Genomic DNA, 13,458 nt, shown 5'->3' on the forward strand with positions numbered 1-13,458 from the left:
AATGGTACTAAACTATAACTAAGGTAGAAAGTTCAAAGATGTTCTGATTTTCCACCTGATGACTATGTCTATGCTTTTTTAATAAATATCAAATGCTTTAAAAATGTTTTCTTTTAGTGCTCCACGCTGGCAGTGCTCAGTGTTTTGTTTATCTATTGCTGTTTGTTGGATGAAAATGAAAAAGAACACTTCATTTTTAATTTACTGATGAATTGTTAAAGGTCCAGGATGGAGGGAGAGCATGCTGTTTACTGTCCTAGGTCTCCTGTGGGTTCCAGTTCTGGCTCCATCACTTTCTAGCAATATGACTTAGGGCAAGGTGCTTAAAAACTGTTTGTAAAATAATGAAGCAGACCTAAAGGTTTGTAAGCATTAAATAAGAACACATGAGCCTGGTACATAGTCGCTGTGTAGTGCAGTTAACATGCTCATCTGCTAACTTAAAGGTTGGATGTTTTTGAGTTCACGAGCAATGCCTCAGAACAAAGGCCTGGGGATCTATTTCCAAAAAATCAGCCATTGAAAACTTTGTGGAGCACAGTTCTACTCTGACACCCATGGAGTCACCTGAGTCATTTGATGGCAACTGATCACTGCTTAAGATTTTAACTCAAAGTATTATTGCTCTGTCTTCTTGCACTCCTGCCATTCCTCAATATTCAGACACCCTTGAATGCCTACCCTGTGCTAGATCCTGAGAAAATAAAGATGAACAAAACACAGTGTTGACCTCATATACTTCTAAAGAAACAAACGCAACGAAGTATCATAAGCTACTTTTTAAAAGGCTATATTAGGTTAAGGAGTCCCAGTGGTGCAGTGGTTAAAGTGCTCGGATGCTAACTGAAAAGGTCAGTGGTTTCAACCCACCAGCCACTCCACAGGAGGAGAAAGATGTGGCAGTCTGCTTCCGTAAAGACTTACAGTCTTGAGAACCCTATGGAGCAGTTCTACCCTGTCCTGTAGGGTCGCCATGAGTCAGAATCGACTGGACAGCAATGGGTTTTTATAATAGGCTATAGCCGGGCAGGAAACACTGGTGGTGCAGTGGTTAAGAGCTACAGCTGGTAACCAAAAGGTTGGCAGTTTGAATCCACCAGGCAACCCTTGGAAATTCTATGGGGCAGTTCTACTCTGTCCTGTAGGGTTGCTATGAGTCAGAATCAACCCGACGGCAACTGGTTTGTGTGTTTTTTGGACAGTGGGGCGAAAATGGTCAATACAGAAAGCTCGTAAGTATCTGTGAAATGTCTTTAAAAACAATGTCGTCACTTGACTTTCTTTAGGATAGTCTCATCCTGTTCTGTAATACGTAGTACATGATATTACATTTTAGGGAATGCTGGCAACTACTTTTTTGAAAGACCATATCACCTGGGAAGCTAATAAATACCAAAAGCAGGTTAACTAATCTGTCGCTACATAAACTAATCTGTAAGTTTAATGTTTATAGCTAAAAAATTTCACAGCCATTGGGTATCTCACATTGTTGAGCCTTCGTAGTAATTTTCCTTTTAAAACCTTAAGTCCAACCCTTTTCTATATAATCCAGCATAACAGGGAGGCCGTATGCACAAAACAATGAAGTAGATATTAAAATTAGTTTATTTTTCTACTTTTAATAAATGAGAAGAAACACAGTAGTCTGTCTCATATAGAACATTTATAATACATAACAATCCATAAAGCCTCATGGTGAGGTAGGAACAGCTTTGGAAAATAACACACAGTCATAAAACATACAAAAAGTTAGGTAAAACGTGGCAGCACTAAAGACCTTTTATCTGCATCTGCATCGAATGAGATGATAACTGCATTTAAACTGCACATCTGGCCCAAACAACAGGCAACAGCAGACACAAGAACACCACCACATGAAAACTTCATAAAGCATCACAGCATACACTGACCTCCTTCATTGTGCTGTTTCAAGGCAGAACCATGGCCATTTGTCTTTTTGTAACCACGGGTTAATTGTATGTTACATACATTCCCTTCAGCTTTTTTTTGCCAAAGACACTGGACCATAAAATTTTTGGTTTAAAACTTTAAACTGAATGACATACAAAAGGCTCTTGTGCCAGTGAAAATGTTGGCTGAATATTCCAGAGCTTGTTAGTAAAACAAAATAGCATCGCCACGTAGTTATCGGCAGAGCTACATCAAAACGGCGCTATTACACTTCCTGCTTCAGAGATGGTCAAACACTGTATTGGAAAGTTTCAATTAAAAAACAAACAAATAAAAAAACCCTCCACCTTCCCTAGAGTTTTAACACTGTTTCATGACTTAACTGACACTTAATATTAAAATAAATATTTTTATATTGTAGAATTACTCTCCATATTTGTGTGTGTGAACATCTTAAGACAGCAGGTAAATGACATCATTCAAATGATATCTGTTTATAAAATAGTAAAAATCTTCAACTCAGTACCAGTTAACCTACTAAATATTTCACATTAGATTCCATAGGTCATTTCCCTCAAAACTTTTTAAAAATCAAAATCAACTGAGAATGTTAACAAGGAAAAAACATGTTAACATAGGTCTCTTTTTCTATCTACAGTGATTTTCCAAGGTGCACTAGATAGAAATTTTTCCTACTCCAATTACATACCTTAGATATTCAACATACTGTTTTCCAAAGCATTAAAATACATACAGCAATGTTTTTGAGTTTTGGTTTTTGTTTATTAGATTCTAGTCCATAGTTTTTTTACAATGCAGATACCCTCAAAAAAAATTAATAATAATCCGCTAAAATTTTTTTTTTTTTTAAAAGGTAACAAAAGAGAATTAAATCTCTCACCACTAAGGCTGCATTTGGCTTGGAAAAATTTCGGAGTTGGTTTTAATTCAGGCACACGAAGCGCCACCTTCTCACTAAACTCAGACAACAGACCAGTCTCCAAATACACTGATCTTGCTCAAATATTAAAGAGCCAGCAGGAGAGATGCAGCCCTTATAACTGACGCAGTGTTACAAAACAGCATGTTTAAATATTGGGTTAAGTCTATTAATCACCCACGGTATTTCTCTCATTTTCTTTCGGAAAGGAATAAGCTATTTTGAAAAACACTTAAATTCCACAATATTTAAGTATAAAAGCATGTTTTAAAAGTAATGCTAGCATAGCTAAAAATGGGTTAGAAAAGTGCATCATAAAGAAATAAATAAGTCTGTTAAAACTCAAAAGGTGAGGTCAGTGCCTGCTGATTTTTATTACAACAAAGTCCTTTGAAAAAAAGAGAATCCCATGGTACCACTTGGTTACATATATATAAGCTACTTAAAAAAAATTATGAAAACTAAAATAACTAAGACCTAAAGGCTGTTACCTTCAAAGCACTTAAACAAGAACATAGCCCTTGTCCTGTCCTTACAATCATTTAAAAAGTCCTCCTTCAGCTGATGTCTTATACTTTGGTGTTATACCACCTGTAAGAAATAGATTCTAATAGAGCATTTATAAAGAAAATCCCATTTGAATGTATTTTACCAGTTATACTATTGTATCATTACTGAAATGTTTTTATAGTATCAACTGTTGAGATATTAACAAAATGTTCTGCGAAGTGTTACATCAGGAATGTACATGATACAGTACAATTGGAAGCTCCCTCTCGCTTATTCACCCACATAATGAGATCCCCAGTTTCATGTTTAAAAAAAAAAAAAACCTCAAACACTTCTGCAAAATTCAAGCTAACTACCAGTTTAGGAACTGAATTACACACTATCAGGTGAGAATATTAAAAGATCAAAATGTATTGCATATTGGCAGGTTAGGGTTTGGGCCCGTTAGAGTAAATATGAACTTATTCCTAAAATTACCTCAAGTCTGTTCTTAAAGAGGCCCATTGCCAGCAATAGGCTTATACTAGAAAAAAAGAAGAAAAAAACCCCATTTACCACAAAGATCATCCCTTTAAAAAGTAACTGTCAAATTCCCAATTTTCTTCTTAACACCCATTAAACAATGAATTATTTTAGATCCCAAAAGGCTGCCATCCCAAAAGTAGTCAGCTATAAAAGTGACTTAAGTAGTCAGGACATCTTGTTGCTATAAAAATAGAGCTATACATGATAACTGATACTAATTTTCATCCTTTTGAGGACAAAAAATCTACAGTTTCTTCACAAAGCATGACACCTTCTCTATCAAGAAAAATATAACTTAAATATCATAAAATAATATTTCTGTATGGGTTTAAAATCCATAGCAAAATGGAACAGCCAAGAACCATTTCCTGTGGCAATACGGCAGCATCTTTGCAAAATAAGCCTCTGTTAGAAGATCTGGGCCATGTCAAGACAGGATGACCAACGGAATCTAACCTTCATTATTAATTCGCTTTCTAAGAATCTCATATTCAAATTGCAATAACTTTTAGACTTTTTTCCCTCCCAGATCAGTGGCTCTTGGCAAGCACAAGGATTGTTAGCTGTGCTCGACAAGCTCCATTTAAATCCACTCACAATCGGTCACCATGAAATGACTTTAACTCCGAAAACACAGCATTATTTTCAAGTACTGAAAATTTAAAAGATCTTGTTTATAGCTTACGTTTAACATGTTATTAAATTTAACATGCTTAAAAATATTGTATGTACTTGGTGAGTAAACTTTCATCTCACTGTTTCTAATACCAGTCTTTCAAAGAAAGTAATGCTGGTGAACATGTATCTGTTTTAGACTAACTTTGGTAAAACAAAACATAAGTTGAAGTTCTCAAAATAATTTAGAAATGTCTTCTGCATGTTAACACACAATTAGTTTGGTAAACTTTCTTCCCTGCTCTTATGCCCCATATATCCCATTACACATGTAAACTATAGTTCACTATTTACTTATCTCACTGTTTAGAGTAATACTCAGAAATACAGAACACAGGATAGTAACTGACGGTTAGTATTATAAATACTCCATGTAAATTAAAAAAAAGGAACTTCTCTTACTAAATATCCATGAGTCAGTCTTAAAATATGCTGCTATTATGTGATACAATGAACTCAAAGGGAAAGCGAATATTGTCTAAAATATTGACGGAAACCAACTTGATGACTTCAAGTTCTAGCAATTATAATTCTAAATAAACAAAAGTACAACACTGGTGGAAAAAAAAGGCAGAGAAATTCCGGTAACAATTTTATTTATCCCCCTAATTAATTTTTACCACGGGAAAACTGAAATCAAATGCCATTATGTTATATGAGGTTTATACTTAAACAAAAGTGTAACACGGCGTTAAAACTGGCTTTCCAAAACTGGGACAGCACAGCTGAACTCTGCACTAATAATCACAAAGTTGTAATATAGAACTCTGCTATGGAGTCCCATTATGTTCTTACAAAAACAGAATTAACTGTGTGACCAGAACAAGGACTTCAGTTACACTACTTGGCAAACAGAATTTCAGGGGAGGTTTTTCTTCTTACAGCTTAAAAGCAGCAGTCAAACATCCCATCTTTTCAAGACTTACAAAGATGACTCAGGTTGCTTGCTTGGCATTTTTTTAATCTCTATCACAACGGCAGGAATGCTTTCAACTTTAGTCCTCCTGGGCTTCTTCTCTAGGTTGTCACTAAGTTCTAAACAAGAAATGCTAACTGTTGGGGCTTTTTCTGCATCCTTTCCAGAAAGGACCTGTGGTTGTGCCCCACAACACTGCTTCAAAGCACACTGAGTTCTACAAGCAAGCTCACAGGGGACCACGCTTGACTTAGCGCCTACACTAGCAAATTCAGGCTGAATGGTGGTAGCGTGAATTCCGTGATTATGGAAAACGTCTTTAATGATTTTAGCCACCTGCATGTATGATGTCGGATCTTCACATTTTATGTGAGCAGTGGCAATGATTCTGCTTCCAGCAAGCTGCCACACATGTAATTCATGAACTTCCTCAACTCCGTCAACATTTCGAAGTTCCTTTATCAAATGTTTGATATCAATTTGTTTAGGAACAGTTTGTAGAAGGATAAGAGCAGATTCCTTAAGCAATGGATAAGTTGTGTAAAGAAGTATACAGACCATTACAACACAAAGAGTTGGGTCTAAATACAGCACCCAGCAAGGACCAGCCTCATAAACTGGTACCTCAGTACTATTAATTACTTCTATAAATGCCTTGCAGGGGTCAGGGGTACATGAGTTCACACAGAACTCCCCTTCAGGACAACCTTTCCAAGAAAAATAAAAGACCAGGGCATTTACTACTACAATCACTGAACCCAAGGCATCTCCAAAGACATGCAGGAAAACTCCACGCATGTTAAGTTGTCCAGACTTAACGTCTTCTTCCAATTCCGTGTGGTCGGCTTCTTTGATAAGATTTCCATTCACTTGTACTTCCACTGCATCATTTCTGGATTTTTCTGAATCTACAAAGAAATAAAATGCTGTATCAAATACATTCAACGTGTTTACATAAAACTTCATCCATGTCTGATTCCACTTAAGGGGTAAAGGAGGTGAAAAACGCCTGCCTCCTTTGAAATGAAAAAGTTTTCATAAAGTAAAATTTTAAATTTGCTCAGGACAACTTAGTATAAATGGAACACTGGGGACAAGCCAGGGCATAATGGCTAGAGCTAAATTATTAAGATGATGCTGGTTCCCCACTCTCCTAACCACCCTCCTCCAGGAAAAAAAAAAAAAAAAAGTCTATCTTTTTGATGGGGGTGCGGTCCTGTAAACATTCTGCTGGACTTTTTGGCATCTACAAAAAGGAAAACAAATTTGAATGCTAAAGGTAAATGCAGCTATGGATGAGTCGACTAGAACAAAATGCCTGATTCAACACTAGGCTCCGATCGTAGTCACTAACATCAATCACTTGGGATTAAAATCAAGTTTAAATTTTAAACTTTTATCATGACTATAAAAGACAATCTCTTTTGGGGGAGGGACTTCAGAAACTGACAAGTCAGCAATATGAATCTATCCACAATTACTGAAATTATTATTAAAGCTACTTCAGGGAAGGCTGGGACCAGCGGATCACTACATTCCTTTCTTGCTCTTGAATCTTTGAAAAGAATTACACACACCAGAGCAGCTTCATTTTTTGGAGTGGGGGTGAGAGGAAATCCAATTATTACACCTTTTCAATGTCCAATTTGCATTTATTAACATGATTTATCCTGTATCTTTAAAAAAAGGAAAACTGCCTGTGAAGTATGATACAACCAGGCAAATAAATATAAATGGAAAAAATTGGAAGAAAGTACATCAAATTGTTAAGAGGCACTGAGCTTGAGTGACTGGGCATTGGTTGATTTCTTTTTCCATCTGCTTTCCTTCAACATTTCTGTATTTTCCAAATTTCCGACAGCACTTATTTTTAGAATGAAAAAGCATCTATTAAAACTATGAGATGAATAAATTACTCCCACTTTCAGTATGTAAGAAGTGCTAAGTGAAGTCAGTGCTAAACAGGTGCTACGCCTATGATTTTCAGGAGTAAGGATCAATTAGCTGAAACATTACATTGCTGTTCATAAAGGAAACTTAACCAGGGTTTTGAGCTCGGGCAAACTAGTGGCTAGGTTTGCTCTGAAGGCAGTATTACGAAACATGTCTCACAGGCAGAAGAACTCCTTGGCAGTGCAAGGCTTCCCACACTCAATAACTAAGGACGTATTGGGGATTTTCTTCCTCTCCCCAAGGGAGCCAGGAAATTTACTTAGGAATCATTTCTGACCCCGTGAAAACCAAAACAAGACAGTGCCTTCAAAACGCCTGTAGAAGCAACCAAGCCCAGCTGCGGGACCCTTTGCCCACGCTCAGACCCGCCGTGCACACCCAGGGTCCAGGTGCCCACTCGCCGACCCCGGTCCAGGCGCCCACCCACCGTGCACACCTCGGTCCAGGCGCTCACCCGCTGTGCACACCTAGGGCCCAGGCGCCCACTCACCGACCCCGGTCCAAGCGCCCAACCGCCGTGCACGCCCAGGGTCCAGGCGCCCACCCGCCGTGCACGCCCAGGGTCCCGGCGCCCACCCGCCGTGCACACCCAGAGTCCCGGCGCCCACCTGCCGTGCACGCCCAGGGTCCAGGCGCCCATCCGCCGTGCACACCCAGCTCCAGACGCCCCCCCGCCGTGCACACCCAGGGTCCCGGCGCCCCCCCGCCGTGCACACCCAGGGTCCCGGCGCCCACCCGCCGTGCACACCCAGAGTCCAGGCGCCCACCTGCCGTGCACGCCCAGGGTCCAGGCGCCCATCCGCCGTGCACACCCAGCTCCAGACGCCCCCCCGCCGTGCACACCCAGCTCCAGACGCCCCCCCGCCGTGCACACCCAGCTCCAGACGCCCACCCGCCGCGCACACCCGGCTCCAGGCGCGGAGGACGGTACCGCCTCGCTCGGCCGCCAGGGAGCGCAGGACCACGCGCGGCCCCCGTGCGCCCCACCAACCACCTGCGGCGGCGCGCGCCTCACCTGCGCGGTCCAGGTTCACCCCGGTGGAGTTGCTGCTGTTGGACACCAGCGTGTTGGTCTCCTCCTGGTCCGACCCCTGCCGGCCCGGGCCCGCGTCGCCGTCGCTGCCCGCCGGGCGGCTGCCCTTGCCGCGGCCGCCGTGCGAGTGCCCGTGGCCCCCGTCCTGGCCGAAGCCGCTGTGGTGGTGGAAGAGGCAGAGCCCCAGCCCGTTGACCAGCAGCCCGGCCACGCCGACGCCGAGCACCACGAGCGGCTGCTGCATCTCGTGCGGCTCGACGAAGCGCTCGATGGCCTCGAGCAGGATGGCGAAGCAGAGGCCGGTCAGGAAGATGGCGTTCACCAGGGCCCCCATCACCTCGGCCCGGATCCAGCCGAACGTGTTCTTCTGGGTGGCCTGGGTCCGCCGGGCGAAGCGCTCGGCCACCAGCGCCACCACCAGCGCCAGCACGTCCGACAGCATGTGGAAGGAGTCGGAGAGCATGGCCAGCGACGCAGTCACCCGGCTCACCACCACCTCCAGCACCATGAACATGAAGGTCAGCGCCAGCATGCACAGCAGCCGGCCCCGGTTCCGGCCCCAGCACCCCATGGCTGCGCCGCGGGCGGGCCCCGCCGGGCGGCGGCGGCGCGGGCCGGAGCGAGGCGGCGGCCGGGCGGGGGCGCGCCGGGGTCGGGCGTCCGAGGCGGCGGCGGGCCCGGGAGCCGGCGCCGAGGCCCCTCAGCCGGCTCAGCCCCGCTCAGCCCGCTCAGCCCGCTCAGCCCGGCAGCGCGCACGCCCGCGGCGGGGCGGCAGGGGCAGAGGCGGCGGCGGGGAGCTGGGGCCCCCGGGGCCGGGGGCCGGGGAGCCGGAGCAGGCGCAGGCGGGCGGCGGCGGCGGGCGAAGGGCAGCTCCGCGCCGGGAGGGCTCCGGGCATGTGCGGGCTCTGGGTCTCCGCTGCGCGCGGCCCGGGAGCCGAGGCTTAAGAGCCGGAGAGGCGGCGGCCGCGGGCGCTGCACTCGGCCCGGGCTCCGGCGCCGTCCTCGCCCCCCCGCCTTTGCAGACGGTTTACAAAAAAACTTTGCTTTGCACTCGGAACCCCGTTTTCACACGGACCCGAGCGTGACAAGGGCCTCCACGCCCCGCCCACCAAATCCGGCGCGCTTCCCCATTGGCCAGGGGCCCCCTCATGACAGCCGCCCCGCCTCGCCCGTCCGCGCTCGCCATTGGGTGGATTCTTGAAGGGGGCGGGAGGGGGCGGGTCCCGGCTGCAGCCTAGGGGACCCGGCCTTTCCATCCAGGAGCCGGGCGTGGGCTGGGGGCCGCGGCCGGGTGCAGCGCCGGGCGTTGTGGGGGAGGGGGGGCGCGGGCCGCGTGCAGCGGGCGGGGGAGGGGCAGGGCGGGGCCGGGCGGACCCTCGGACGGACCCTCGGGCGGGCGCCGCGGGGCCCCAGCTCCCGCGCTGCTGGTACCCGCAGCCCCTCGCGCACCCGCGGGGACGCGGCAGCGCTCAGACTTTGGTCCTCCGGGCCGAGTCCACGTGGGGGCGGGCCGGGCCGCCGCTGTGACAGCCGGGAAGGGCCGGGAGGGGGCGCCCTGGGGTGAGAAGGTGAGACGCCGGAGCCCTGAATGAGCGCTGGGGGAGCCTGTGACCCTGCGGGAGCCTGCGGGAGCCTGGGGGAGCCCGTGACCCTAGGGGAGCCTGTGACCCTGCGGGAGCCTGCGGGAGCCTGTGACCCTAGGGGAGCCTGTGACCCTGCGGGAACCTGGGGGAGCCTGTGACCCAGCGGGAGCCTGTGACCCTGCGGGAGCCTGGGGGAGCCTGGGGGAGCCTGTGACCCTGCGGGAGCCTGTGACGCTGCGGGAGCCTGCGGGAGCCTGGGGGAGCCTGTGACCCAGCGGGAGCCTGTGACCCTGCGGGAGCCTGCGGGAGCCTGGGGGAGCCTGTGACCCTGCGGGAGCCTGTGACCCTGCGGGAGCCTGGGGGAGCCTGTGACCCTAGGGGAGCCTGTGACCCTGCGGGAGCCTGTGATCCTGCGGGAACCTAGGGGAGCCTGTGACCCTGCGGGAGCCTGTGACCCTGCGGGAACCTGGGGGAGCCTCTGACCCTGGGGGAGCCTGGGGGAGCCTGTGACCCTGCGGGAGCCTGGGGGAGCCTGGGGGAGCCTGTGACCCTAGGGGAGCCTGTGACCCTAGGGGAGCCTGCGACCCTAGGGGAGCCTGCGACCCTAGGGGAGCCTGTGACCCTGCGGGAGCCTGGGGGAGTCTGTCACCCTGGGGGAGCCTGGGGGAGCCTGGGGGAGCCTGTGACCCTGGGGGAGCTTGTGACCCTAAGGGAGCCTGTGATCCTGGGGGAGCTTGGGGGAGCCTGTGAACCTGCGAGAGCCTGCGGGAGCCTGGGGGAGCCTGTGACCCTGGGGGAGCGTGTGACTCTGCGGGAGCCTGAGGGAGTCTGCGGGAGCATGTGACCCTGGGGGAGCCTGCGAGTCTGCGGGAGCCTGCGAGGTCCTGAGACCCTGTGGTGACCCTGCTTATCGCCCAGCTGGGAAGCCACTCCTTCGGCGCTCTTGCCAGTGGGAAAACCGAGCCTTCCTAAATGTTTCAGCGAAGCCTGTAGCCCATCACCACTGCCATCCCGGGGGACCTTGTCTAAAGTCGTATTTCTGTGACTGACCATCCAAGGACAACGGAGGGTTCAGACTGGGAGCCCGAGAGCGGGGTGCAGACCTGGGTTCCAGTCCTCGCTTTGTCACTAGCCAGCTCTGCAACTTTGGGCAAGTGACTCGCTTTCTCTAAGCCTGTTTCTTCATCTATAAAGGGTTAGGCAAGACATGTCTTCTGACTCTAAAATTCTGAGGCTCTATGATTTAACAGCCATTCACATACAGACTACAGTGGGACCCTGTGTTGGTTGGTAGGGAGAGAGTGAGGAGGGCCGGTAGGAATCGGAAGAGTGAGCTGTCCAGGTGAGGGTAAAATATAAACATAAATTAGAATGAAATACTCTTGATAAATTGTTCGAACACTAGATTGAGTGTACACATGCGCGGAGCCCTGGTGGCACAGCAGCTAAGTGCTTGGCTGCTAACCGAAATGTTCGCAGTTGGAACCCACCCAGCAGCTCCACAGGAGAGGGACCTGGTGAACTGCTCCCATAAAGACTACAACCTAGAAAATTCTGTGGGGTGGTTCTACTCTGTCACATGGGGTCACTATGAGTTAGAATCGACTTCACAGTACCCAACAAGAAGATACACTGTGCTCTGGGTAAGAGCCCTGGTGGCACACTGCTCGACTGCTAACTGAAAGTTACGTGGTTGGAAACCACCAGCTGGCTCCACAGGAGAAAGATGTTCAGTCAGCTTCCATAGAGATTTACAGCCTTGGAAACCCCATGGGGCCACTATGAGTCAAAATCGACTCCACAGCAGTGGGTTTGGTTTTGGGTTTGGTGCTCTGGGTGGGGATTAGTTAATCTGGAAGTGAAGATTCCCAAATCCTAAAGAGTGGTGGCTACAATCATCAGAGTGGTCTGAGCTGGGCCCCAAAGGCCTCACCACCGCTGGGCCCCAAAGGCCTCACCACTGCCCCTGAACACAGAGGAAGGACTGCAGCTGCCGTGGACCACTACAAGACACACGGTGCCAACCATTGTTTCGGAATCTGCATATAAGGCTTGTTTGGAGCTGTTTTGTTTTGTATTTCTTGATATTTGTATTATTCCTATGCAATTTTTTTCCCTTGTATCTGGTGTGTGTTTCTCCTCTCCTCATCCAGACCAGGGAGCCAGACCCTCGTGTTCTATTTCTGTTCTGCTGAGATGTTGTGGTCGTCGTTGTCGTTGTTGTTGTCAGGTGCCGTCGAGTCGGTTTCGACTCATAGCAACCAACCCTGTGCACAACAGAACAAAACACTGCCCAGTCCTGTGCCATCCTTACAATCGTTGTTATGCGTGAGCTCATTGTCGCAGCCACTGTGTCAGTCCACCTCGTTGAGGGTCTTCCTCTTTTCCGCTGACCCTGTACTCTGCCAGGCATGATGTCCTTCTGCTGGAATAGAAAAGAATAAAGGAAAGCTTCCAAGACATTATGAAGGAAGAATTGATAGAGAATGGTGACTGGGTATTGGAAGAGAAAGAGCTGGGGAGGAGAATTAAAGATAGTTACAGCATTTTTAACACGGCTGACAAGGAAAATATTGCCTTAAACAGATGAGGAAGTTGGGGAAACCGGGAAGGAACAAATTTTAAAGGGGAAATACTGAGCTTCCTTTTTAATATGTTGAATTTGTGGTGAAGTCTGGATAGTGACAGTGCTAAGAAGTAGGTTGGTGGGTTTTAGGATTTCCATAATCTCCTCCCTTTTGGTGTGGACAATTGACATTTTCCTAATCATATGTAAAACCAAAAAAAAAAAGCCCAAACTCATTGCTGTCAAGTCGATTCAGACTCATAGTGACTCTATAGGACAGAGCAGAACTGCCCCATAGAGTTTTCTAGGCTATAATCTTTACAGAAGCAGACTGCCAATCTTTGTCCCAAGGAGCACCTGGTAGGTACGAACCACAGACTTTTTGGTTAGAAGCTGAGCACTTAACCACTGAGCCACCAGGGTTTCTCGTCATATGTAAATACAGCTTCAAACCTTCTTCCAACTAGCCACCCCATATAAAAATTTGGGAGCCACCTATAGGTCGAGACAGCCTCTTAGAAATGGCCAAGAGACAATTGGAAGACAAGACTGATGCTTCGTTCATTTTGTCCCTGTGGTGCAGTGAATTAATACAGCCCTTCTAGCCGTAGTCTTTGTGACTCACACACAATGATTGAATGGGACTACGCAAATAAGGTGTGTGGAACTTGTGATGGTTGTGTCAACTTGCTAGACCATGATTCCCAGTATTGTATGGTTTTCCTCCATTTTGTGATCTGATGTAATTATTCTCTATTTTGTGATATGTTGTGAATTCTAGCCTCTATGCCTGTGGTTGTGTTAATGAGGCAGGATTGGGATATGTCTTGAGTCACTGCCTTCCCA

The 13,458-nt window shown here is 47.6% G+C and overlaps 1 protein-coding gene across 1 annotated transcript; it reads right to left on the reverse strand.

The window, feature by feature from the left end:
* Window positions 1-2,389: 2,389 nt before the first annotated feature.
* SLC30A1 (solute carrier family 30 member 1) lies at window positions 2,390-9,093 on the reverse strand. The gene is made up of 2 exons (XM_049868511.1): window positions 8,446-9,093; window positions 2,390-6,385 (listed from the first exon to the last, which is right to left on the reverse strand). The coding sequence occupies exons 1-2, from the start codon at window positions 9,032-9,034 to the stop codon at window positions 5,484-5,486; spliced, it is 1,491 nt and encodes a 496-aa protein (XP_049724468.1). The 5' UTR covers window positions 9,035-9,093; the 3' UTR covers window positions 2,390-5,483.
* Window positions 9,094-13,458: the final 4,365 nt, after the last annotated feature.

Source organism: Elephas maximus, chromosome 24, assembly GCF_024166365.1.
Source record: "Elephas maximus indicus isolate mEleMax1 chromosome 24, mEleMax1 primary haplotype, whole genome shotgun sequence".
NCBI classification, from domain to species: domain Eukaryota; kingdom Metazoa; phylum Chordata; class Mammalia; order Proboscidea; family Elephantidae; genus Elephas; species Elephas maximus.